This window comes from Ambystoma mexicanum, chromosome 6q (genome assembly GCF_040938575.1).
Source record: "Ambystoma mexicanum isolate Mex_15411 chromosome 6q, UKY_AmexF1_1, whole genome shotgun sequence".
NCBI lineage: Eukaryota > Metazoa > Chordata > Amphibia > Caudata > Ambystomatidae > Ambystoma > Ambystoma mexicanum.
In genome coordinates, this window is record NC_090937.1 from 1,609,780,344 (window position 1) to 1,609,806,703 (window position 26,360).

At 45.0% G+C, this 26,360-nt stretch overlaps 1 protein-coding gene across 1 annotated transcript in view; it reads right to left on the minus strand.

The window, feature by feature from the left end:
- LOC138516903 (E3 ubiquitin-protein ligase TRIM39-like) overlaps positions 1 to 26,360 on the minus strand; it is a 93,027-nt gene that overhangs the window by 62,240 nt on the left and 4,427 nt on the right. The window contains exons 2-3 of the mRNA XM_069632359.1: positions 24,950 to 24,972; positions 22,904 to 22,921 (exon numbers count right to left, since the gene is read on the minus strand). Coding sequence (XP_069488460.1) covers positions 22,904 to 22,921; positions 24,950 to 24,972 — 41 coding nt within the window. The remainder of the gene's footprint in view (positions 1 to 22,903; positions 22,922 to 24,949; positions 24,973 to 26,360) is intronic.

The following is a 26,360-nucleotide window of genomic DNA, read 5'->3' on the forward strand; positions in this document are numbered from 1 at the left end:
TCTTGTACTTCTTTGAGCGTGCTTTAAAGTCTTGTTTGTCTTTGTCAGCTTGGGTGGCTTGCCAAAGTGTAAGGGAGGCACGTTTGTCAGTACAGAGTTTGAGGAGGTCTGTGGTGAACCATGCATTGGTGTGGCTAGTGGGTTTTATTTTTCGAGGTTTGAGTGGGGCGATAGAATTGACCGCTGCTGTGATAGCAGTGTCGTACGCTTGGGCTTCTGGGGCATTGGAGAAGGGGGAGGGGGGTCTAAAGGCTGGTCCTTGGAGGAAAGGTAGAAGTCTTTCTTTCGTGAGTTGGCAAGCACTTCTTGTTAGTGAGGGAGGTAGAGAGTGAGAGGGGGAAGAGGAGGTTCTGGCAGTGGAGATGCCAAAGGTGATGACGTGGTGATCCGACCTTGGGTAGGGGTATTACCTGAGATTGATAGAGGGCAGTTGTGTTGGGCGATCCAATCTAGTGTTCTGCCTAGCGTGTGGGTGGGGTCTGTGATAGAATTTCTGAATCCTAGGGTTTTAAGGGCTGTGTTGAGCGATTTGGTGGCAGGGTCTTTGGGGTCGTTCAAGCCTAGTTTAATGTCACCAAGTAAGATAGATTAGTTTTTTTTGTTTTTTAGATTGTCTGCCAAGAAGTGGGTGAGGGAGGCCGGAAAGTAGTCGTCTAAGGGGCCTGGAGGGCAGTAGACAAGGTGCATGGGAATGGTACAGTGGTGGGAGATGCGGAGTTTCAACTGGAGATAGTCACTGTTATTGTTCATGGTTTTGTCCATCTTTCTGATGGAGAGGGAGTCTTTGGCCATTAGAGCAATGCCTCCACCTTTGGATGAGCGATCCTGTCTGGTGACTGTATAGCCTGGTGGGAGTTTGTCAAGTTGGGTGGGATGATTGGTCCCTTCGGATTTCCAACCAAAATGCAATAAGCATAACTGTACTAACGGTGTCCCAGGTCTAAGATTTAGTCTCAAGTATGACAGTCCAAGCGATAGAGTACCTAGCTGGATTCATGGCTTTCCCTGGCAGTAAGTACAATCCCTTTACCTTGGGGCGCTTGTCAACTGTAGCCAGAGGTCACCCTAATAGTTTGCGGATATTGCCTTTCAGACAGCAGACTTTCAGCTTTCCCTCCTCTAGATGTGATCTGCCAGGGTCAGAAACACAGCCCACAGTAGACGTTCAGCTGTTCCTCTTCCTCTCGATGTGATCTCTGCCTGGGTATGACATCTAGCCCTCAGCAGGCCCTTGACTTCCCCTCCTCCACTGGATCTGGTCTCTGCCAGGTTCTGAAACACAGCCCTCTGGCAGACTTTCAGCTTTCCCTCCACCTCTAGATGTGATCTCTGCCAGGGTCTGAAACACAGCCCACAGGAGACTTTCAGCTTTCCCCTTCTCCTCTGGATATGATCTCTGCCAGGGTCTGAAACACAGCCCACAGTAGACCTTCAGCTTTCTCCCCCTCCTCTGGATGTGATCACTGCCAGGGTCTGAAACACAGCACAGAGGAGGATTTCAGCTTTCCCACCTCCTCTGGATGTAAGACTTTCCGCTTCCCCCTCCTCTAGATGTGAACTCTTTCAGGGTCTGAAACACAGCCCCCAGCAGACACTTTGCTTCCCCTCCGCTACTGGATCTGGTCTCTGCAAAGGCTTGAAACACAGCCCTCAGCAGACTTTCAGCTTTCTCTCCTCTAGATTGTGTCTATGCCGGTGTATAATATATAGCCCGCCCTCCCCCAGCAGGCCCTTGTCTTTCCCTCCCCTTCTAGATGCGTTATTGGCTAGGTTATGACATAGTCCTCAGTAGGCCCTTTGCTTTCTCTGCTCCACTGGATCTGGTCTCTGCCAGGTTCTGAAATGCAGCCTTCAGCATACTGTTTGCTTCCCCTCTTCCTCTAGATGTGGTTCCTGCCAGGGTACGATTCATAGCCCTCGCAAGGCTTGCTTCTTTATGAACAGGTCTCTGGCTCTTCCCTTTGGGCACCTTCTTTCTTCCACCAGGGCAGTAGTGAAGTTTGTGTCCCTCCCTGAATGTTACCATGACATTTTATAATCTTCCTGATTAGTCTGGTTAACTAATGGTAATGTTTATTTAGTTATATAGCGCCTATACACAGACAAGTGTTTCAAAGCGCTCAAGGAGGGTGGGAATATAGGGGAAAAACAACAGTTGTTCAGAGCCCTTGAAATTCTGAGATGATAAGCCTGTACAGGCAGAGTAAGTGCATATAATACAATAAGAGTTGGGACAGCAGCAAACAGATCTAACGATAATTCTGCAGTTTTCCAAGAGCAGTTAGGGAGTGAAGACGGGGGCGTGGGGGACATATAGGCGATCGATCGTCAGGCAGGTGCATTCGGATCCTGCAAGTGCACAGACGGTTACAGGGGGGGGAGGGTTTAAGTCCTGGGTTGAGGGGATCCAAGTGCACCTAGTCGGTGGAGACTGGGGTAAGTGCCGAGAGAGCCACTCTCTTGGGTAATTTCTCAAGTGCAGTAAGGAGGAGGCGAGTGCAGGACCTGGAGTCGAGTGTGAAGGGCTGATGGGGGTGCCAGAGACCTGTGAGACTGAGGTACACCAGGCACCCAGTCAACAAGCTGTACGGAAAAGAGGAGAGAGAGAGAGAGAGAAGCAAAGAGGAGAGATAGGTTAGTAGGATAGAGGGAGAGAGAAGGAAGAGGAGAAGAGGAAAGTCTTGGAGGTTCCAGAATTTAAGGAGATCAGGCTCAAGATGGAGGGCGGCAGGGAGGGTATTCCAGAAGGAGGCCCCTGCAGAGGATAAAGATCTCCCTACAAATCTCTGCTTGGAGAACCGACTCACTTGCAGAAGGTTGGAGGTAAATGAGCGGAGGGCTCAGGAGCGACAGTATTTAGGTAGGCACCGTTGCAGATAGGTAGGTCCCAGGCCCCAAAAGGCCTTGTGGACAATGCAGAGGGTCGTGAACTTGATCCTTGCCGCCACGGGGAGCCAGTGGAGGGATTTCAGTGGCAAAAAGATGCGGTCCCTGAGCTTGAGGCCAAGGATAAGTCTTACGGATCTGTTCTGGATGAGTTGCAGAGGGTGCGGAGCAGAAACAGGGAGGTTGAGGAAGAGGCTGTTGCAGTATTTCAGCCTAGAGAGAACCAGGGCTCTGGAGACAGTGAGCCGCTGGGGGAAAAGTGAGAAAAGGTAGAGTACCTCTGAGGAGGTGTAGCTGATAGACGTTTTAGAGATGTCTAAAATGTGAGAGAAGGAGAGGGTGGAGTCGAAGATGACCCCAAGGTGTTAAGCCTCGGAGGTGGCTGTTGGCGCACCGGTAAGGGAGGGTGGCCAGAGTGAAAGTGGGAAAGCGGGAGTAGGAGTCCCAATACGAAAGATCTGTCTTACTGGCATTGAGGCAGAGGTCGTTCGCAGCACAGGCCTGCCCCGAGATTCCCAGAGTGTCACAGAGACGTGCGATCAGGATGTTGTGGTTAACCGTGCCAAAGGCAGCGGAGAGGTCAAGGAGAATGAATACAGAGGGAGTGTTGGTGACCAGGTTTGAGAGCAGGCCTTCACAGGTGTTCAGGAGAGCAGTTTCTGTGCCTCTGGATGCTCAAAAGCCAGATTGATGGTCCTGGAAGCAATCAATAGATTCAGTGTGGAGGGTCAGCTGAGCGACAGCCAACTTCTCCAGGAGTTATAACAACTTATGAGTCTGGTACTTCTCCCGATTCTTTCCCCTCTCCTGTTGCGACTGTCTTTACCATGACTCTTTGGGGTCTTCCAAGATGTACAGTTTCCCGCACAAAGCTTTATCAACTGGTTATACTTGTTTCCTCCCCCTTGGTAACTGTCTCTGGGTATTACGACTGGTGGTGTCCCGGGCACTAAAAAGCATATTCATCATTTTGAAGTCAAGCTTCTGCAACACTGTGTAAGGTTTCTGCGGCGGTTATCTTGAGACAGCACTATGCTGTTAATCAGGTAAGCATCTTGTTTTTCCACCTGTTAATCCGCCCTACAGGCTGCATTGGGTTTGTGAATCTGTCCCCTTTTCCGGGGGATAAGTGTGTTGTGAAGGGTGAAGTGAACTATATGCTAAGGTGGTAGGGAGGGGACTCCTTTCACTGTTCTAGTGCCTCATGAATCTGGGCTCTTGCAGTTCGCCACCAGGAGCAATAGTGGGGGAGGGTTACTTGTATCACGTCAAGCGGGAAGCATTTGGGGTTTCAAATAAGACTGCTCTTCCTCAAGTTGTGAAAATACAGTGCAGCATCCACCCTGGTAACAGGAAGCACGATGACCTGGACATATGGAGGGTCTTCAAGGAATATCCCATGGACAGCACCTCTTCAAAACATGTAGCTCCTCACGCAGCAGATGGTCTTCTCTGGTCCCCAAAGGTCATCCAAATCTTGACGAAGGGTTCTACAATGTGCCCTTATCACACTAGAAATGTGAAAGTTAAACAAAACTTTATTCTTCAAGACGGTTTGGCACATATCTACTCATGGCCATGACATCACTTGGGTTCCCTTTCTCATAAACATCAGCCACCAAGTCCCAGCATGCACCGTCTTCTTTAAAGGTCTCTTTCTCGTGATGCTTTGGCAGTTTAGACTCCCATGTCCAGCATATGCTGCCTCCCGTTCATATCTTTTTATCTGGGTGACTGATGAGAGCTGTCTTCCAATACCAGTGTGTGATGCAGTCTTAATTTATATTTCTGATGATGATTTGGTGTTCTGGTCTTCTACCTCCAAAAGGCAACGTGAAAAGTGTTTTTTTAATGCCTCTTGCTCAGCAGGATGTAGCAAGCACAAACCCAAGTTCTCAAACTCCAAGCACGCACTGTCTTCTTTCAATGTCTCTTTCTTATGAAAGGAGTTCTGACTCTCCATTTCAGGAGACAATGACATTTAAATGTTCTTTTTTCCAGCTGCCGATCGGACTCGAAACTCCAGCATGCAGTGTGGTATTTTACTTTCTCTGGCTAATCTAGGGTTTCTGAAACCTATGGCTCTCCGGATGTTTGGACAACATCTCCCAACAGCCCAAGTTATCACAGTCAATGATGAGGGATCATCAAAGCTGGGGTAACGGCAGATCTGACCCCCCCAGTGACAATATGCTTTGTGATATTTGAATGCTTCTTTCTCAAGATGCTTAGAAGCTCTGCCCCCTAACTCCAAAATCCACTCTTTCCTTTTCATGAGGCTTTCTTGTTTTTTTTCTAGTAATTCACACTCCAAGTTCCAGCATGCTACATTTCTTCTCAATGCACTCTAGGAATCTGCATTTGAAGCTCCCACTTGCTGCTTTTCTACTCAATGGGGCTGGCAGCTTTGTGCTTTAACCTGGGTTTCTAAGCATCAGCTTCTCCTTGTCGGCCATCAGAACTGGACCTGCATTTCAAAACTTCATTTGGTACCTACAGAAGGCCCTGCCAGATTCAGACATTCCTGGTTTTCCGCTCCAGCCTTCTCTCAATGTTTCCCAGGTCTACGTTCTGGCATGAATTCTTGTCCTTGTTGCTTATGCTACAAGCTCTGTGACAGGCATTTGCCGATTCCATACAGTACAGTCTTGTTTCACTGCTTCAGCATGTCATACATTACAGCCTTGTCTCACTGCTTCTCCATGGAACTTGTCTGCACACTTGCCATTGTCTGATGTTCTTCTGCCACAGGCTCAACGCCCATATGCCATTGCCTTTTCTTTTCAGCCACGGTGCTGCAGCATGGGCGAGCTGACTAACATTCTAGAAAACAAACCGGATATCGGATAAGCACAGAGGGAATTGCATGTTTTACGATGTTAGGGGCACCCCGATTAGTGTGGCTACAACAATGCCATTGCAGGTTGCATTAAAGACCACATCTTTGTATATTTCTTGCCAGTGACAGATTTATGGATTTTACGAAACACAGGGCAGGCATGAAAGACTTAGCGGAGGAGGGCACACTGCTGCCATGCTGACTACATCTTCTTGGCAATGTATGTTTTGTAAGAGGTCACAGTCGATGAGGGAACCGAGAGATTTTCAACTGGTTGAGAGTTGAAGTGTGCTCAGTTGTGTTCATGTCAGTCAGCTATTTCTGGACTTAGCATGCTTCGTGGGGATTCGAAGGAGAAGGACATTGGTCTCTTGTAAAGGAGGAGCCAAAATCCTCTACTAGGAGTCCCGCCCCCAACCTGCCTATATGCTTGGATCTAGAGATAGTGACAAAGGTGGCACCTGCAATGATGCTGATAAAACAAGCAGTCTTTGAAGCACGGTACCCATTAAGAAAGCCATTCTTTATGTATCCACAGAGACCTGACAATCTCTTGGGAAACATCCCTAAAGAACGCTGGTGATGTCACAACACATAATATGACATGCTGGGAGAAGGTAGTAATGAAGAATGTGGAGAGAACATATGGAATCTGATGACGAACTAAAGAATCAAGTAACTTGTTACGTGCAAAATGAAGATTACACAAGAGAAGAGCACGGGAGAAAATGCAAGCCGTTTTAAAACTGTACAGAGCCAGTAACGCAAGCAGACTAAGAAGCTGGCTATACGTAGTATAATATACTGCGGGCAGTGCCGCCAAGGTATCTATGGAGCATAAGAGACACCAAGGTATATATGAAGCATAAGAAATATGGACATCCCACGTCATGTTTAAGCAAACTGGGATCTCAATGAGAAAGATGCCTGAAAGAGTGTTGCACTTAATAAACATTAGCAGACAAGCAGGAACTGAGGGGGCTCGTCTGGCCCAGTGTAAGAAGGCCAGGGCAGCCTAGAACTGGTTGTCGATTTAAAGTATACAATTAATGAAAGAAGCAAGCCAAGGTGCAGCTGAGAGACAACGAGTGCCAAGTTTTATTCGTTTTAATACCATCAAATACAGAATTGAAGCTCAAATTATGGTCTTCAGACACGTGACCAAGATGAAAATAGACCCGAGCAGATGACATCAAGGCAGGCAGATGCGAGTATACCCATACTCCATAATATTCTCAGGCGTTATAAAGCCATGTTCAAAGGGTAATTGTCTGACACAGAGCAAGAGTGATGATGGATGTCAGGCTATTTGGGTGGGAAGCTATGGTCCAGACCAGCCCACTGGCACCTGGGGTGCCAGCATGTGTGCTGCTAGCAAGTGGAATATTCTAGAAGGGTGCAAGCGTGCCAACCAATTATAGAGGGCCACGTATCAAAGAGCCCTATAGTTTGAGAAGCAATTAATCGTTGTGTATTTTATGACGATGTAGATGACTTGCACTAGAGGAGGGCTTAGATGCCCCCCTGTCAGAGACCCAATCACAACTACATCCCACATAGAAAGTATATGAAGATGTTCCTTGTTACCCAACCACAACTCCTCTTAAGGTTTTACAAGTTGCCACGTAGTAGGACGTCAATGATGACAAAATTTAGTATAAAAGTGTGTTTTTTATGCAATGAGTCGAGATCATGCTGCAACATCTGGTGATGTTCGTTGCACTCTCCGTTCTAGATAATTGTTAATAAAACAGCGTACACCTTGCCAACTTCTTGAGTCCACTTTATTATTGACGTTTGAGTAATTTCTGCATCCCCATCCTTCTCATAAGAGTGCCACCTCGTCTTGAAGGGCCCTACTCGGGTTCAAGTGGTAGCAGAGGATGGTTTAAAAAGGTCAGTCGATTTAGTAGACTAGAGACTCAGATTATCCGATACCCTCTGCCCCTTAGCTGGAAGGACGCAAAGTTTCCCGTGGAGAGCGGCTAAACATAGTCAAGCTGGCAAGTAAAGAAGATACAGGTGGGATGGGTCCCTCTGATGAAATCCGTCCTAGTTTCCACAGGCGCTGGGCGGACTGAAGGTGACAGTGGCCGGATTACGAGAGGGGAGACGATACCGAGGGCCTACAGCTGAAAAGCGAACGGCAAGTAGACTAAGAGACTGGCAATAGTGTGGGGAGAAAGGGGGATTGTAATAGAATAAAGTAACATCTCAGTGTGTGACGGGGAAACATCAGAAATATATGATAGAGTGTTAAGGAGAGAAGTATAGCGTCTGACAGCCCAGCAGTCATAACTCTAAACGTGCAGAAGAAATAATTTCAAAATCCATGTGGATAATATAGGCTACACACAGATAGATCAGTGAAAAGGTTTTATTTAAACTCACACTGGGTGGTATTTTTTAGGGGCTAAGAGAAAGGAAGTCATGACGTTTATGTGAAGTCGACTGTTTTTGAATTTTATTTTTAAAGAAGTGTCAAGAGGAAACGGCAGAGATAGGCTGTGTTGTATAGAGACAAAAGGTCCTTACTCATGTTAGGTAATTGTCAGCGCCGACTAAAGAGCATGTTGGTCGTAGAGAAGATTGAAATTATTGAGACATAAAGGCTTTGAGCGGCAAGTGTGGAGCGTGCACATATTGATTGTTTTTCTGTTACGTATTTTGGTAACTATAGACAGTCGATTGAGACTTGTCAAAATGGGAGAAGACACACCACTGATGCACATATGCAAGCCATTGCCCAAACACATGCCCAAGATCAAACAGTACAGTGCCGAATGGGTGAAAGGCACGGCCAATAAGATGTTCATGCCGTGGCCAGATACTTGCATGCAGCATTCACAGGGAAGAAATTAGAGAAAATATTAGCTATTTTAGAGCTCTGGAAGATGAAGATGTATCAGGAGGAGCAATAGGAACCGCCCCCTGAAGAATGGATGCTTAACCAGAGCAAGGAGAAGGGTGTTGAGCCTTCCTCTCCCCCTACTCAGTCAGAAATAAACAGCGATAGTACAGAAGATGTAGAACTATATCCGTTAAGTGAACTGAAAGTGGCAACATGAAAAAGCAATCAGATCCATGAGCCAGCTGCGTATAGCAGTGGTGACAGTTCAGAAGATAGTAAAAAAAGAGAAGAAATATTTAAGGCTTTGCAGAACAAGGAGGAGAAAAGTCAAATGTATCTGTAGAGATAGAACAGGAGATAAACGATGGAAAGGAGAAAAGGATAAAACTGACGAGATAACGCTTGTGCAGAATGAAGGGATGGATAGCTGGACAGATATTGCTTAAAATTGATGGGAAAAGTATCAAGGAAGTAAGGCAAGGGGAAGATCAAGCCGAAAAAGATGAAAAAGAACGAGAAAGAAGGTTAAGGGAAGATGAGAACAAGAGAATCAAGAAGAGCAACAACGAAAGGAAGAAAGGGCAGAAGAGCAAAGGAGACATGATGATAGGCAGAGTGTACCCGAACAACACCACAAGTTATGTAGAAAGAGAGAAGAGGAAGAATAGAAATTACGAGACAAAAAAAATGCAAAGACGAAGAAGCGCGTAGAGCAAACGAGAAGGGAAGAGAAAAGAGGAGGCCAGCGTTAGATGTAAAGCAAAGAAGTGAAGAGAACTAGATGTAGAAACAGAGCAAAAAAGAAGACAGAGGGCACGCGACAGTGATCGCATTCAGAAAAAGCTTATAGAACCTAGTCAAGTAATATCGTGGAGCCGCAGGGAGCAGCAATAGAACCGCTTGGAATAAACCTAGAAGAGTTTCTTCCATTAAAGAAAGCAACGCTAGGACCAATGATATTTAACATTGTAGTTGAAAAATCTTGTTGTGGTAGTCTCGGGAGGGTAGCTCATAGGCCACAAGTTTGAGCCCCCGGTCCGCGGTTAGAAACCTCTGGGTATTAAGCATGTTCTAAATAACCTAACATAGATGAGAATTTTGAGATAGGAAGTGTCAGAGATAGAATCAATAAAGTTTAATCATGAGACGAGGACAAAGGGTGAATCAGGAAGCAAGGGAAAAGAAGATTGATCTATAATTGCCTAGTCACGAGGCAAAGAAGGAAGCCTGTTTAGTCTTGAGTATAGAGCCTTGTCGTTAGACAGGCTGACTTTGAACAGAGATGAGAGGGAAGAAAGTCACACTAGCTGGGGACTTGATATGACAGACGAAGACAGGGAAGCCTTCCAAGGGGAGGAGGGAGAAAGCACATGTGGACCAGAGGGATGCATACTGTCAGACCAGGAAGTGAGATGGTCAGACCAAGAACGACGTTACGATAGAATGTTAGAACCTATAATGTATCCTGAGAACCCTAAAGGACAAGCGCATAGTGAGAGAGGAGAGTCGCCGCAATATGTAAGCAGACCAAGGTCACTGCCAGGAAGACAGCAATGTGGAACCATAGAATGTTAGAACCTATAACGTATCCTGAGCACCGTAAAGGACGAGCGCACAGTGAGAGGAGACTCGCCGCCATATGTGAGCAGACCAAGGTCATTGCCAGGTAGACAGCAATGTGGAACCATTGTCCCTACTATGGATAGGCAGCCGATGGTGGATCTGGGTATACGCAGTTGCCCTTGTTAGAAAAAGGAGGAGTTAGGCCACAGTATATCCTATGGCCACAGATGGATAAGGATAATTGGAGATGTAAACTTCCAAGTTTGACAATGGTTGTGCGAAAAAGGATTTATGAACTAGAGAAAATGACAGGAGGAAATACTGTCGCAATAGGGGACATTAAGGGTCTCCTAGCAGCCTTTCTTGGGGAAAGGGCTGGCGATATTTGGGCACAAGCAGGTTATTCTAGTGTCAAGGCACAGAATACAGATCATGACAGAGTGCCATTCAATAATTGTAGGGCAGACTTATGGAGAGCACTGAGGGTACAGTATCCCGACACCTTAGATATGGGTGCAATTATGTCACGAAAGATGCAAGACAGGAAGATCTGCTTGTTTACATTCAAAGTATTTAGGAATGGTGGACTTTGGAAACACAGGAGGCGTGGGAGAAAACCAGTGGCAGTATTGTACCACATTTTATGTCAGGGGCTGCCAGATCAAGTACAGAGACAGATCAAGAAATTAGTGGGGATGGAAGCTAAACCGTGGGCAGAAATACAGTTGACAATAGTGCATCACTATCGACTGTGGCAAGAGAAGAATAAGAAAAAAAGAGGAAGCCAGAAAGCTTGACGAAGCCAAGCTGGTGCAAAAGAAATAGTCTAAATACTTGTTAAAAGGGGCGGTTTTGACAAGCGGAGAATGGTTAGGGATGCAAGATCCTATGGGTGCATCACAGGTAGATAATCAACGTCAGATGGACCAAGGAGGAAGTGGGTTCATGCTGAGAGGCCAAGGAATGGGTGGTTTTCGAGGAAGGGCTGGTTTCCAGAATAACCTAAACAGTTTTCAGAACACACAGAATGACAAACAGAATATGCAAGGAGGGCAAATTAGAAGAGAGCATCTGGTATGTTGGGCATGTGGCATGACAGGCCACATAGCACGCATGTGTGGAAGTCAAGGATATGTACAGAATGAGACATTTGCAAGAGGGAAGGGGGGGGCACAGCTTACCCTCCGGCATATAGTCCACAAGTTAGAACCGGATTTGCACAAGATCAGGCAGTGTATCAGCAACAAGTGCCGCAAATGCAGCAAGCAGCATTGAGTCTACTGCAAGGGCAGACACAACACGCACCCATGCAATTACAGCAGAACACTAACACGGGACAACTAATGACAGCTAGAGTGGGAGGTGCTACTGTAATGAATGAAGTCCTTTCACGGGTACTGGGATGAGTATGTATAAATCCACAATAGGACAGTTTACAGGTTGACATGATGTGTTCAGTAATGTCAGTAACACCAGATCCCCCCCCCCCCCCAGAAGAACCAAAGGTTGATGTATCGATAGGAGTCAAATCTTTCTTCTTTTTTTTGGTAGACACGGGTGCAACTCGCTCATGTATACTGGGAGAGAACGTTTCCGTTATCAGGCAATGGCATGAATGATCAAGTCTTTTCTGGAGCTATAAGTAGAGTTCCTTTTACTGATGAATTACCAATTTCTGTGGTAGAGTGACATGTCTGCGCCTTTATTGTATTCACAGCAAACACCAGTTTATATTTTGGGGCGAGATTTAATGACAGAGCTTAATATGACGATTCCATTTACTGATGATGGTGTGATATGTTACACTCCTGGGATACACTATTTGAATGTGGGCGAATTCATAATGGCATTTAAAGGGCACATAGCTCTGCGAGGAGTGCCACTCGAACCTTAAGTCTTTCTGTATGGGGGTACGCATTTTGTTAACATGGTTGACTGGGCTAGTGGGAAAGCCTATGAGAATACCTGATGAGTTTCTGTTTAGGCCACAGATACAGAGGGACGAAGAGGAAAGGAGATTTAGACCTCTAGAATTAGTTGCAGCTGTGGTACAAGGAGAATTGGCTATGCTCAAAGGATGGGATGAGAGCAGGTCATGGAGAACAGTAATTGCTATTGGAGAAGGGTATGGACCGACTGATGTTACAGATGAGGATCTGTTTAAAGATGATCCAATGGATGATGAGCTAGTATTTGAGAATATTACATATTGGATTAAGATAGAGAAAAGAGCAGTTCCACAGCGAATAATGATAGCACGACAGCATCCAGAATGATTTGACAAGGATTTAGATAAAGTCTCAGCTTCGTTATGGACTACAGGCTCCTATGATGTAGGTCTATTGAAGGGGGTGGGAGACGTTCATATTAAACTGAAGCTAGGAGCAATTTTACCCCGAGCAAGGCAGAATCCCATATCCTGAGAGGCAGATGAAGGTATTTGTAAGGCGATTTCTGCATTAATGGAACAGGGTATTCTAGTGATGTCAGTCACCATGCAATACTGCAGTATGTCCAATAAAAAAAATCAAAGAGCGGGTTGTGGCATTTAATTCAGGACATGAGGCCAATTAACCAGATTGTAGAGGCAGTGTTTCCTTTAGTTCCAAATCCTGCAACGACATTATGTAATATTCCCATCAAGCATGATATTTCACATTGATTGACTTGAATAATGCGTTTTTCTCAATCCCGCTGCATACAGACTCCCAACATCTGACGTGACTTACGTTCGATGAGACGAAATTGAAAAGAACACGTTTACCTCAGGGGTACTATGAATCTCCATTGATTTTTAATAGGGTCCTTCAGATGGACCTAGGCAATGTTGAATTAAAAGGGAAAAGTGTTGTACTGCAATACGTACATGATATTTTGGTTTGCAGCACAACACAAGATGAGTGCAGAGAAGACTTGATTCAGTTAATGATTATTTTGGCAGAAAAGGGATACAAGGTAGACAGAGAAATGACAGTATTGTCAAAAGGTAGTATTGTATGTAGGCCAGTTAATTTCACATGAGGGAAAAAGGTTACACCAGAAAGAGCAGAGGCAATTTTGAAAACGGCAAAACCACGCATGATAAAGCAAATGCAGCAGTTTTCGGGATTATGCAAATGTGTTAGAGCATGGGTATTTGATTATAGTTCTTATACGAGATCACTTTTGCAGGCTCTTAAAAAAGGCACAAATGAATACAGACAAAATAGAGTGGACTGAGGAAATGGAGGAAGGATTTGATGAGTTAAAAAAGGCAATTTACACAGCGCCAGTTTTAAGAATTCCCAATTATTCCGAGGAGTTTTATTTATTTTCGCATACTAATGGACCAGTTATGACAGCAGTGCTTACAGAGAGAACTACTCTAGGGTATGAACCTCTGGCGTATTATAGTGGGATTCTAGATCCAGTTATGAGAGGACACTTTCCTTGCGAACAATTGCTGGCTGCAGTTGCATTCGCTATTGAGAAGGCTGTGAATATAGTTATGGGATGCTCTATGACGTTATCCGTTGAGCATGCCCCGTTTGCAATTTTGGAGAAACCTAAGGGTTCATTGACGCCTCAGAGAGCTTCTGCATATGAAGTAGTCATATCGAATCCTGTGATTTAGATGGTCAGATGCAGGATAGTGAATCCTGCCACATTTGTAGCTGAATCTGTAGCAGAAGGAGAGCAGGTGCAGGATTGTGCTAGCTATGAAGAATCATATGACAACATACCACGCGTAAATGAAAACACATTGGAAGGGGAAGAGATTCTCTTTATTTATGGGTCTTTGAAAATCAATCAAAATGATGGAGAAAGAAGGACTGGGTCAGATGTAGTGAAATGCAGGGAGAATGGGGAATTTGAAATAAGGCTGCCATCGCACTTTTCAGCACAGGCCGCAGAACGTGTGGTGCTTATTATCGCGCTTGAGAAATACGAAGGAGAGGAAATGACGATGTTCAGTGCCTATGTGACATCAACCGTACACACATCAACCGTACACACAGCGCTAGTACGTTGGAAAAGAAAGGGCTACCTCCGAGCGGACAGCACTCCAGTGCAACACACAGTATTATTGGACAGGCTTATTAAGGCACTAGCGCTCCCAGCAGCCTTTGCAATAGTTAAATGCACAGAACATACAAAGAGAACCGATTTCATTTCACGTGGAAACGAAGCCGCAGAAGCTAAAAGCGTTGCAGATTCTTCAGATATTTCAAGTTTTGATACCCCTAGTGTAAAGAGGGGGGTGAGCATGGCTATGATAATGAAAAAATGATTTAATCACTTAACGAAAACAGTTGATGAAAATTCGAGGAAATGCTCCACAGGATTAGGAGTTATGGGAAAGGAGGGGGTGTTCTTTGTCCCCCATCGAAGCCTTATGGCGGCGAGATAGCACTGGAAAGCCTGTGATGCCAGTAGCATTACTGAAGGTAGCGCTTGAACAGCTGTACAACCCTGTGCATGTAACTAGGGAGAGACTGGCTACAACTATTGCAGAAGACTGGTTCGTACCGTACCTGCTAGAACACGTTGCATTTCATGTAGTAAATTGCATCATATGTCAAAGATTTACTGCTGGGCATACACTGCGAACAGTCAGGGGAGTAATCCCTAGACCGAATGGTCCTTTTCAGCATTAACATATTGACTATGTTGATATGCTGAAGATATGTAGTGGATATAGGTATACGATTGTCATAGTGTACCCATTTTCAAGATTGTTTGAGGCCGGTCCATGTACACATGCATATGCCACTGGCACACCAAAGTTTTAGCATGAGGCGTATTTCCTAGATGGGGAATATGTGAAGTATTGAGGTCCGACAATGGTCCACATTTTGAAAATAAATTGTTTGAGCAAATAAGTTTGTTATTAAATATTAAAACATACGTTTTCTTCTGCTTATCACCCACAAGCGAACGGGATATGTGAGAGACGCAATGGTCCGCTCAAAGAGAGAATAGCTAAATTAAAATGAACACTGAAGAAGATATGGCTGTACTACCTAGCCTTGCCATTATATGCATTAAGAAATCAGCCCTGGTCGGACCACCACCTCACACCCCATGAACTAGTAACCGGGAGGCGAATGACAACGCCTCTGACTCATCCATTAAGGAATAGAAGTGATGCCCATAAGACAGCAGAAATGTTAGGAAATGAGATAACAGACTATTTGACATGTGTGACCGCTAGTATCTCTGTAATTTCAGATCAATACATGTCATGATTCCTGCCCCTCATGACCCCAGCCCTCCAAGATGTCAGGCTGGAGCCAGGCCACAATCACCTACATGGCCCTCAAGGGCCTCTTCATCCCTCCAAAGACCCACTTGGAGTCAGACTTGGCGCTTGTGGCACCAGACTCACTCACTCCCATAGGATAACACTGGGGATTGGACTTGTAGTGCTTTGATGGGGACAAGATGGATGCCCCCACATATTTCGGTTCCCAGAACTGCATGTGCAGTCTAGTCTTTTGGGAGGTGGTTTAGCTCAGAGACACCTGGGATATCCAGAGACTATTTAAGCCACGCCCAGGCTGAGAAACATGCTTTGTGTTTTCTGCACCTGCAGCGTGACACTCACCGTGTTCGGATCCGTCTCCAGTAGGCCTGCATCTTTCTTCTGCACTCAGCTCCTGCAAGAACAAGAACACCGTTAGGAACAGCCTTACCTTGCGACGCTTCTGCCCATCATTCATTGCTTCTTCTGTTCTGCGGGCATCTTCGGCGGTCTCATTCCCATCCCGGCACGCCGCTTCCTAAGGAAAAGGGAAAAGACAGAAAAAAGGCATTAGTAAGCATTCAGCAAATCTTTGCTTATTTTTAAAGACTGTACAAGCTTCAAATGCTTACCCGAATCCCAGCCGTTCTGGGGGACCTCTGTCTCCGGAACTTCTCATCCATCTGCAAGAGGGAAAAGACACTCCAGGTTAGCGTGGAAACATCTAGAGGCGCCGCATAACGCGCTTACTCACCGCATTTCTTCTTCATAACTGGCATCCACAGAAAAAGAACTCAGTTCAATACAAATACAAAAGGGTCGCATTGCGCTCTCATTCACCTTCAGCGCTGCTCATCTCAGCAGCACGTCGCCATTCCCGGACACTGGTCATCATCTAAGGAAAGAAAGGAACGAAGTTAGAGAACTGTTGAAAAGACTCATTATATTTACCTGTCGGACTCTTGCCAGTGAAGTAACTAGGCAGCAACGAGCCTGCATCAATCAACGCGCCGCTGTGCTGAAAGCAGGATGGAGAGCACACTTTCCAAGAAAACAAGGTGAGCTGTGGATCAAAGGGAAGGACTGGACCCCGGGGACGAAGGGGTTCAAGCACACAGGGACAATAGGCAGTTAAACTCTACCAATCCTGTGATTTAGGCCCAGTCTCCAGTCGAGTAGACTCCAGGGAAGGGTGACGTCCCCGTGGGTACCAGGTGAGCGTTACATACAGCAGCAAGGGATGTCCGTCTCAGGATGCAAACAAAGATCGTTCAGCAATCAGACTATCGGGACTACTACCTGTTCCAAGATTGTATATTGGAGATTCAGTACCTATCCGAAACTTCACAAGAAAGTGGCACAAGCCTCGTTGTGTTGGTCCATTTGTGACTGAAAATATTAACCCTTCAGCAGTGAAAGTTCAACAAGGTGTGCCTGGATTCACTTGGAGACGTGAAGCCGTATGCCGGAGAGACCGATCCACCCCCACCAGTTGTATCAGAAGCAAGCTACCGCGAAGTAGTTCAGCACATACAGACTCGATCGAGGACGAGGAAGAATGGCGCAGAAAGTGCAAGTTTGCATTTGGACTGTGGCGCCCTTTGAAGGCTCCTTATAGATATTATAGCAGGCATGAAAACGTGTTGCTTGAGCCACAGAAATCTTTTGACATGTTGGACTTCAGAAAAGCATTGAAGTCCTGAAAGAATATGCCCAATCTTGAGTTTCTATTTGGCGATTGGAAACGGGTGCAGTTCTCCGATTCGTTTCTTACTGAGTTCTTGTTTGGTCTCCCCAATGATCGGGTCTAATGTCGACACGCATCAGCTCTTACTTGCCGTTTTTATTTTTATTTTGCGAGCGTATCCTGCACTGGTGGGGAAAAATACTGACATACTTTTGTTTTAGCAAGATCCTAAAAATGGGCCAATTGTAATGGGATTGCTCTCAGCTGTCAGATTCTGCAGCTTCCTGACAAACTTGCCTGATCAGCACTTTTTCCTTCCTTAAAAAGTAATTCACAGGCATGATGTGGAGTTCTAATAATGATAATGTAGTGGAAGAAGAGCGAGCACAGCGACGTATGAGGAATCACCGTTGGTGGTGATTGATGGACTGGTGTATAATATATGCATGCACCACATTTATTATTGTTTTTCTGTTTCTTATGATACACACTGTTAATCTTGGTACAAAGAAGGCAGCAGTCCCTTTGATCCTTCCCATACCAGTGTACCTAGTAGACACGTCTGTTATGCGAAGGCTAAGGCCATATGTGATTGTCCCTATGCCAATGACACCTGTGAAGTCACTGATTTCTCCGACAAGTGTCCCTATGATTAGTCCTGTAGGAAGGATGTATACTGATGCGTATCTTGACAGCACAGCATATTTGGGGAATAACATGTGATAACAGCACATGAAAGAGGTGGGCAAAAGAACCTCTGAGGAGAGTTACTATGTGTGTGCTCTCCTACTTTATGCATTGGGAAACTAAGATATTCATAGCTATTGAGATAGATGCCCAGACAGCTCATTGCCTGACTCATCTTGCACTCTGTCATACAAGAGGTCAATTCCACGGTCGAACAGCATTGTTAATATGGGTAACAGAATGGTCAGCACCAAATGAAGAGGATTATGTGCAAGATTTGAAGACAAGAGCAAGAGCACACACCAGAAACCATGTGATAAAATACGAGCAGCCTGGCATGAAGGGAGCAGGAATCAGAAGGGAAATAAACTGAATTCTCAATTGCCAAGGAAAGACTGAAGAAGAAATACTAAGTTGCAAAGAAAGAGGCCAGATGAAGTTTGGGGAACAGTGCTTTCACCAGATTGATTGGAAGATGGAGTAGTTATATGCGGAGCAGTGGCAGTAACTGGACATCGCAAACCAGTTATAGATTGTGTGAAGACAGGATGCAAACCACTATGGCTGAAGCTTGCCAAGCTGCTAACCTGGGTGGAAGAGAAAAGGAGGCGCAGTGCAGATATGCTTCAGAAACAATGGCACAAGAAAAGTCGGAGAGAATCAACAGTGTGGTTGAATCTTTGATGAACCAGGAATGAAGGATGAAACAGTAGTGATAATGGATCACTACTGGGTGTGTGGATGCAGAGCTTACATGAAGCTGCCCAGAGACTGGGGTGGACTGTGTTCTATAGTAATTATTCATGTTCCAGCATTAGTGATCCCAAAAAGCGACCTGAACATTGGGGATTTCCCAAAAGCCAATGCTCATCTAAGAAAGAACAGATCACTTGAAGCAATCAAACGAATGAAGAGGGAGAATTATTTCTCAGCTAAGTCAATAAAAGCTTTCAACGCCATTCCATATGACTACAGATTGTTCAGCAAGATATTGTCAGCATTCACTATTATCTTTATGTCAGGGATCCAGACAATGGTGAATACTAAATGGTTACAAATAACCAGATGGGAGCTCCTGCAGACGATCAACACTACAATAAAGGGATTCAACGCAATCAAACAAGAGTTGAGAGCCATAAGACTAATATCACTCTAGAATAGATCTGTCTTGGATACAATTACAGCTATGGATGGAGGTGTTTGTGCCAAAATCGGAGAATCATGTTGCACATTCATACCTTTTCACGACAAAGAGAATGGGACCTTTAACAGAGGCCATAACGATGTTGACGAACTTGCACGCCAAGATGGAAGATGAAGTAGAGGACCTTGCAGATGACAGCGGATTTGTGTCAATCTTCTCATGGGCACCTCAGTGGATGGCAAACATATTCAAGTTTCTTGGTTCACTTCTATTGATAATGTTTGGATTCTGTGTGATCAGGACAATAATCACACAATGCAAGGACAACGAAGAAAGCAATAAGAATGAAAATCATGATCAATGTCGAGTCTGGAGGTGAACCAAAGGAGCTGACACATGAAGAAATCAGAGACTGTGTAAAGACTAGCATCCATGCACCTGAGGGAACGAAGTTCCTGTATCCAAGAGACCACAAAAGGTATGTGGGATAATGTATCTACTGCAGTCTAGGTGGACAATGCAAGCTTATGACCTGGAGCGTTGATGACCATGTAAAATCAGCAGTATCCTTGAAAGGAGTGATGAAGATATGGACCCCAAAGAAGCACTTCTTCAAAAGAGGATGCCTAGATGTAGGAACTTGGAAAGGAGTGGCCGATGAATCAACCAGAGGGGGGGGTGGAGAGGAGGAGCCAAAAGCCTCTACTAGGAGTCTCGCCCCAATCCTGCCTATATGTTGGGAACCACAGACCGTGATAAAGGCGGCACCTGTAATGATGCCTGTAACACGCGCAGCCTTTGAAGCAAAGTACTCATTAAGAAAGCCATTCTTTATGTATCCACGGAGAGCTGACAGTCTCTTGGGAAAGATCCCTGGAGAACGCGAGCAAATGAATGAAAAGAGAAGACTGGTGACATCACAACACGTAATATGGCACGCGGGAAAAGGTAGTAATGAAGAATGTGGAGAGAACATATGGAAACCGACGATGAAATAAAGAATCAAGTAAATTGTTATGTGCAAAATGAAAAATGAAGGTTACACGAGTGAAGAGCACGGGAGAAAATGCAAGCCGTTTTATAACTGTACAGAGCCAGTAACGCAAGCAGACTAAGAAGCTGGCTATACGTAGTATAATAGACGGCAGGCAGTGCCGGCAAGGTATATATGGAGCATAAGAAACGCCTAGGTATATATGAAGCATAAGAAATCTGGACATTCCTCTTCGTGTTTAAGCAAACTGGGATCTCAATGAAAAAATGCCGGAAGTGCGTCGCGATTAATAAACATTAGCTGACAAGCAAGAACTGAGGAGGCTTGACTGGCCTAGAGTCAAGAAGGCCAGGGCAGCCTAGAACTGGTTGTCTATTCAAAGAATACAATTAATGAAAGAAGCGAGCCATGCTGCAGCTGAAAGACAATGAGTGCCAAGTTCTATTCATTTTAATACCATCAAATACAGAATTGAAGCTCAAAATCACACGTGACCAAGATGAAAATAGACCCGAGCACATGACGTCAAGGCAGGCAGCTGCAAGTATACCCATACTCGCAAATATTCTAAGGAGTTCTGAAGACTACAAGCTCAAGTTCGAAGGCTAATTGTCTGACACAGAGCAAGAGTGATGATGGATGTCAGGCTAATTGGGGGGGAAGCTATGGTCAAGACCAGCCCACTGGCACCTGGGGTGCCAGCTTGTGTGCTGCTAGCGAGTGGAATATTCTAGAAGGGTGCAAGCGTGCCAACCAATTATAGAGGACCAGGTATCAAAGAGCCCTATTGTTTGAGAACCAATTAATTGTTGTGTATTTTATGACCAAGTAGATGAATTGCACTAGAGGAGGGCTTAGGTGACACCCTGACAGTAGAAACCCAATCACAACTACATCCCCCATAGAAAGTACATGTAGATGTTCCTTGTTACCCAACCACAACCCCTCTTAAGGTTTTACAAGTTGCCACGTAGTAGGACGTCAATGATGATAAAATTTAGTATAAAAGTGTGTTTTTTATGCAATGCGTCGAGATCATGCTGTAACATCTGGTGATGTTCATTGCACTCTCCGTTTTAGATAATTGTTAATAAAACAGCGTACACCTTAACAACTTCTTGAGTCCACTTTATTACTGACGTTTGAGTAATTTCTGCATCCCCATCCTTCCCATAAGAGCGCCACCTCATCTTGAAGGGCCCTACTCTGGTTCACTCTGTAGGGTTGAGCTTCAGGAAAGCGCTTGACATCCAGACTTAATGAGGGACACAAAATCAATGAAGTAATTGATCTTTAGATTAATCAGTGTGTCATCAGCATACTGATGTTGTTTCACGTCAGTGTTGACACAGAGCTCCCCCAAGGGTTTTGTGCTGAGCATAAAGATGACATGGGACAGGATGGAGCATTGTGGAACTCTGCAAGTTACTGGGTGGTCGATTTGGATGAGCTGGTCCCTGTTGGAAACATACAAGGCGGCCCACTGCAGGACTATTTTGTTGTAGCCCACACCATTCATTAAGGGTATTGAAGGCAGCAGAGAGGTCAAGGAGGAAGAGTAAGCAGAGGTCCTCTTTGTCCAAGATGTGTAGAGCATCATTGGTAACATGAATGCTGGCGGTCTTTGTACTGCATCGTGGTAAGCTCCCAGATTTATAGTCCTGTAGGAGATTGTGCCGAGTGATCATTTGTGCAACTGGATGGCAAGTGTATTATTAATCACTTTGTCGGGGGAAGAGTAAACGCATGATAGGGCAACAGTTGGCATGGTCATCCAGCTAGAGAGTAGGTTTCTTCAGTAGGGGGCGGTTCTATCACATTTTCAGTGGGAAGCTTATTTGTGGGAATCTATCCTGAGCCAGCCTTTTGGTCAGACCCCAAGTGGCAGTGCAGCTGCTCTACCTAGTTTCCCAAGCAACAACTCACTAATGACACCCAATGAGCCTAAAACTGGCTTGGGGCTGCTTGGGTTCATTGGAGAAAGGATGATAATGATTTGCATATTTTCTTTCCATGGAGCAATGGCACAAATGTAACGATAAATAATGGAAGGGTAAGTTCCCAGACCAATTCCCAGTGGTTATGATATGATAGTTTATTTATATAGCGCCTATACACAATGTGTTTCAAAGCACTTCAAGGCAAGTGAGGGAACAAGGGGAAAATACAATTACATTCTTACAAGCCATGAACAACAAGATTGTGAAATTAACCATCGTAATAGGCCTGACGACATTTCAGGAGGGGGTGGGAGGGGAGGAAAAAAAACAAGCTGGGGAGGAGGCAAACATGGTTGCTACCATACTAGTTCCAAGGACAATTCTGATAGAGTAAGTGCATAGAAACATAATGTTGCAGGAGAACAGCAATGCAAACAAGGATTCAAGATGACAATGGGCATAGTAGGATTCAGGGCCCCCCTGGATTCGAGATGCAGGGGGAAGTCCAGCATAAGGAAAGAAAAGGGTGAAGCATATGAGTGCATAAGTCCATAAAAGTCAAATCCAAGCATTGGTCACAAGCCAGAGATGGTAACCATAATGTATCACAACAACTCCTGAAAAGGTTCGAGGTGGGGGTGGGGGTAGAAGGGAGTGCTGAAACAGGCAACCTGAGGGGGGGGCACAAGGAGCCATCACGGGGGACTAGAGGGCGATGGCAAGCGGGAAGCGTTACGGAAGCAGACAGGGGCCTTCGTTGAGGGCCTTCAGTGTAATGGCCGGCTCCCTCCTCCCGGTTGCTTAAAAGCCAGGTGCAGCTAATGGGAGGTGGGAGCAGGGTCTGGCCAGGGAAAAAAACAGTGGGAAACAAAGTGGTATGTTGGAGGGCTGGAAAACAGTGAGTCAAAGGTTGGAAGTGCACGATATGCAGACACAAAGGTGGCAAAATGAGCAGAAACACAGTCAAATTGCTCAAATCGTAGATTCCTCATCGTGCGCTTTTCGGATGACATTTTTAAGAAGTAGACATTGCGAGAAGTACACGTACCAACGGCGTTGCCGAAAATAATCTTCCACTTAAGACTTACCCCAGATTGATAGTTGTGCTGTAGCAGGCAGGGGGAGGCATCCAGAAGCCACGCGGTCGTCGTGCAGCAGAAGATAGAGTGAAGAAAGCAGAATGATTAAATAACATGGTCTAAGCTATGCCTGTTTACTAAGTCTATAAAATAATACCTTGAAAATATATCAAAAAGCATGTGTGTGTAGTTAGAAAGGGCAGTATCTAATTTTATCTGAAGACAACAGAGAGGTCCCAACTTCTAAATGAAGTGCTATTACCAAAATGAACATTGTGTACTGTCCACAACAAGGATGTTGTCCATAGAACGGTAGTTTGTTAGCTACCCCATGTACATGCCTTGGTCCTGGAATGGAACAGACTGTATGGTGAATGATGTCCAATGAGGCCAGAAAAAGTCTGTGGATGCATGTGGAGTGGCACCAAGCCTGATTTGCTTGCTCGCCTTGGAAGCAAGATGGCAAGGAGCAACACAGGTTTTATCCCCGGGTCCATGCCTAGAAACCTCTGGGTATTAAGCGGGTTATAAATAACCAATTATAATTATATGGTCTTTCCCCTTTCTGTAACGGCTTGACAGGTGAAGAACAATGGTCTGGGGGGTGGCCCAGAGCGATGCTAGTGGTTAAGCTTATTTCTTAACCTTCCAGCCATCACCTCCTTTTTTTGCTGCCGTCACCCCAGTGGGGCGGGTATGCCCAGATGTGGGTCCCATGCCTACTGGGTATAGAGATTCATGCTACACCTCACTGAGGACGCCCAATGAGATTGGAAATTGTCTGGGCATGCTTGTGGTCTCGTGCAGAAGGTATGTGGCTTAGTAGTTCTGGCTGGACCGCCCCTTTTGGGTTGGCTTTGCATATGGTCTTTCCCCTTTCTGTAACAGCTTGGCAGGTGAAGAACCATGGTCTGGAGGGTAGCCCAGATTGATGACAGTGGTTAAGATTAATTCTAAATTTACGGCAATTACCTTTTTTCTCTTGCTAATAAGAAACCCACCACACATGAAATTATGCCCCCACTCCTGTGCCCATTACCCCCACCTCATTACATTCTTGAGATTGGCAGTGTGAGAGCTTAGAAGAGTGCCATGTGTACCCAGACTCTGTACATAATTATCACCCGATTCCTCCCAGCACTTTGCTGTACCCAACTCAAAGCTTCTAAACATAAAACACAAATCAATACTCACACCCACTGCCCAACCTCAATGCCACAAAGAAATACAACTTTGTGTTGTAACTCATGACAAATGCTTCTTACAACAAACAAGAGCCCTAAATCTGCTTTCTGGCTCCATGACCCCTAGCCCCTAAAAAAGTAATAACTCCTGTACTAAATGCCACACTCACGCAACACTCTACAGCTACATCCTACACACAATGAGAACGTAACTAACAGCCAGTTAGTCACCAGCTGTCATTCAGAGTGAGCCACTTAGCGTGCAGCAAGCTTTCCTTCAGAATTGCACAACTGGACACCTCTAAACTGTCAAACTGAACCAACACCGTGGTAATGGATTCCTACCTCAGTATCCAATGGCTATCTGACAGGGTTGCTTAATTCCCCAACTCTTTGGCCGAATGCGTATATGACACTTCCTTGGGCTTTTCTGCAGAGTTCAGAAGAATTGCCCTTCACTGCTGAGGCCAGTTTATGAAAGCCGTGTCGCATCATACTAGGCAAAGGTTTCCACCGCAGCCCCACCAAAGTGACCCGTTTATGTGTTACATGATAACTGTATGTCTGATTACAGTTCACTTCACAGGCCTGCAGCAGAACTGCAACCAGGGATCTCAATTTCCAAAGTGAATTAGCACCACAGCCCGACAGAAAACAAATGTTGCGTAATAAATGCAAAACTGTGTGGGAATGTTAGTGTCCATCATTATGAGGGGCACTTGCCAGGCCTCTTAACAGTGTTTATAGACTTCATAGCTCAGATAACTCCTCCCTATTGATCTCCTGTCAAAACGAAAAATTCCCATCTCTGCATGCGGCTTCAACTATCCATTAGGATGTATTTTTGTATGCATAAAAAAATCAATCTCACCTGTCGAGTTTGCTTTTGGCCTCCTGCAACAGAGAAGAAGTTAAACGATTCAGTTTGGACTGCATAGTTAACAAACATGTGCATACACTTTACCAATAATCTAAAGTGAAAATCAATATAAACATTTGTAATCTGACACATGCTGGAAAACCACTAGCAATTACCCCAAAAGGTGTAGAACAATCTCTGTAATATATTATTATTAACAAAGAAACATTTATTTTACTGTATTTCTTGATACAAGGTATGGTGTGTTAATCGGAAACAGGTTGCATTAGGTTATAGGAGAGGTCTGAGCGGTTTGGTAATCAGGTATTTCACATGAGAATTCCTATTAGATTGTGGGCCAGTTTGTGAAGGGAGCCAGCTATGGGAAATATAATGGAGACAATATGGAAGCAGCTGGGAGAAATATATACAGCAGACATGTACATAGTTGAACTATCCTAAAACTATTAATTGCATTACATACAGATGGGGCAGGGAACCAGGGCGATCATACAGGTGCCCTGAAGAGCCTAGCCTTCTAGTGCAATGAACCGACTGAGGGTAGATTTGAATCCTGCAAGTGTGGTCATTCCTGCATCCCCGTCTTCCTCCATGTCATCACTGCAGGGAGTTCCAGAGCCAGTGACCACGGAGGGTAAAGAAGCAAAAGAGGGAACTAATATGGTCTCACAGTAAGTGCCCAGGGTTCAGGACAATTGGAATCCTATAGATGCATAGATGGATGGGTTTGTAAAGGCATTTTGCAGAAGAGGAAAATAGCAAGAAGTCAATTAGGAGGCCTCTATGATGGTCGGTAGAAGAGCGATTCAGATCCAGGCATACTGTATCCACAAAGGCCGGAAGAGAAAGAGTGAGGTGTGACAAACAAACATTCAGAACCCTTCATTTCAGACATGTATCCTGGTTTAAATACATGCAAAACTAAACTTTAATGCTGTTGGATTCTGACATCATGGCACCTCAAACCTCCGCCTAATAGTACACTACAACAGGAGGATATAGAAGCGATGGGGTCAGAAGCAAATTTGATCGCATTAAATGCGCTTCAAATATATATGGCAAAAGGACAATCGTCAAGCAGGACAGTTATACAAGTCTGAAATCATTTGTTAGATCATCAATGGCCTTCAACATAGCTAGTCAATACAATTAGAGTCACATGGGTGTCTGGATTCTGTCTCCCCCAGTATATTTCAACACATCGCAAACAGAATCTATTTTGTTAAAATAGTTTAAACCTATAGCTTGAGTCCTTAGCTCTAACTAAATGTCCCTATGGAGGAAAGGAATCTGTTTTTCATGTTCGGGCTCTTATCCGAACGAGGGAACGGATCCGGATAAGAGCCCGAACATGAAGCACTAGGAATCACTGCACTGCCACACGAGACCTGTGAGAGAAAGA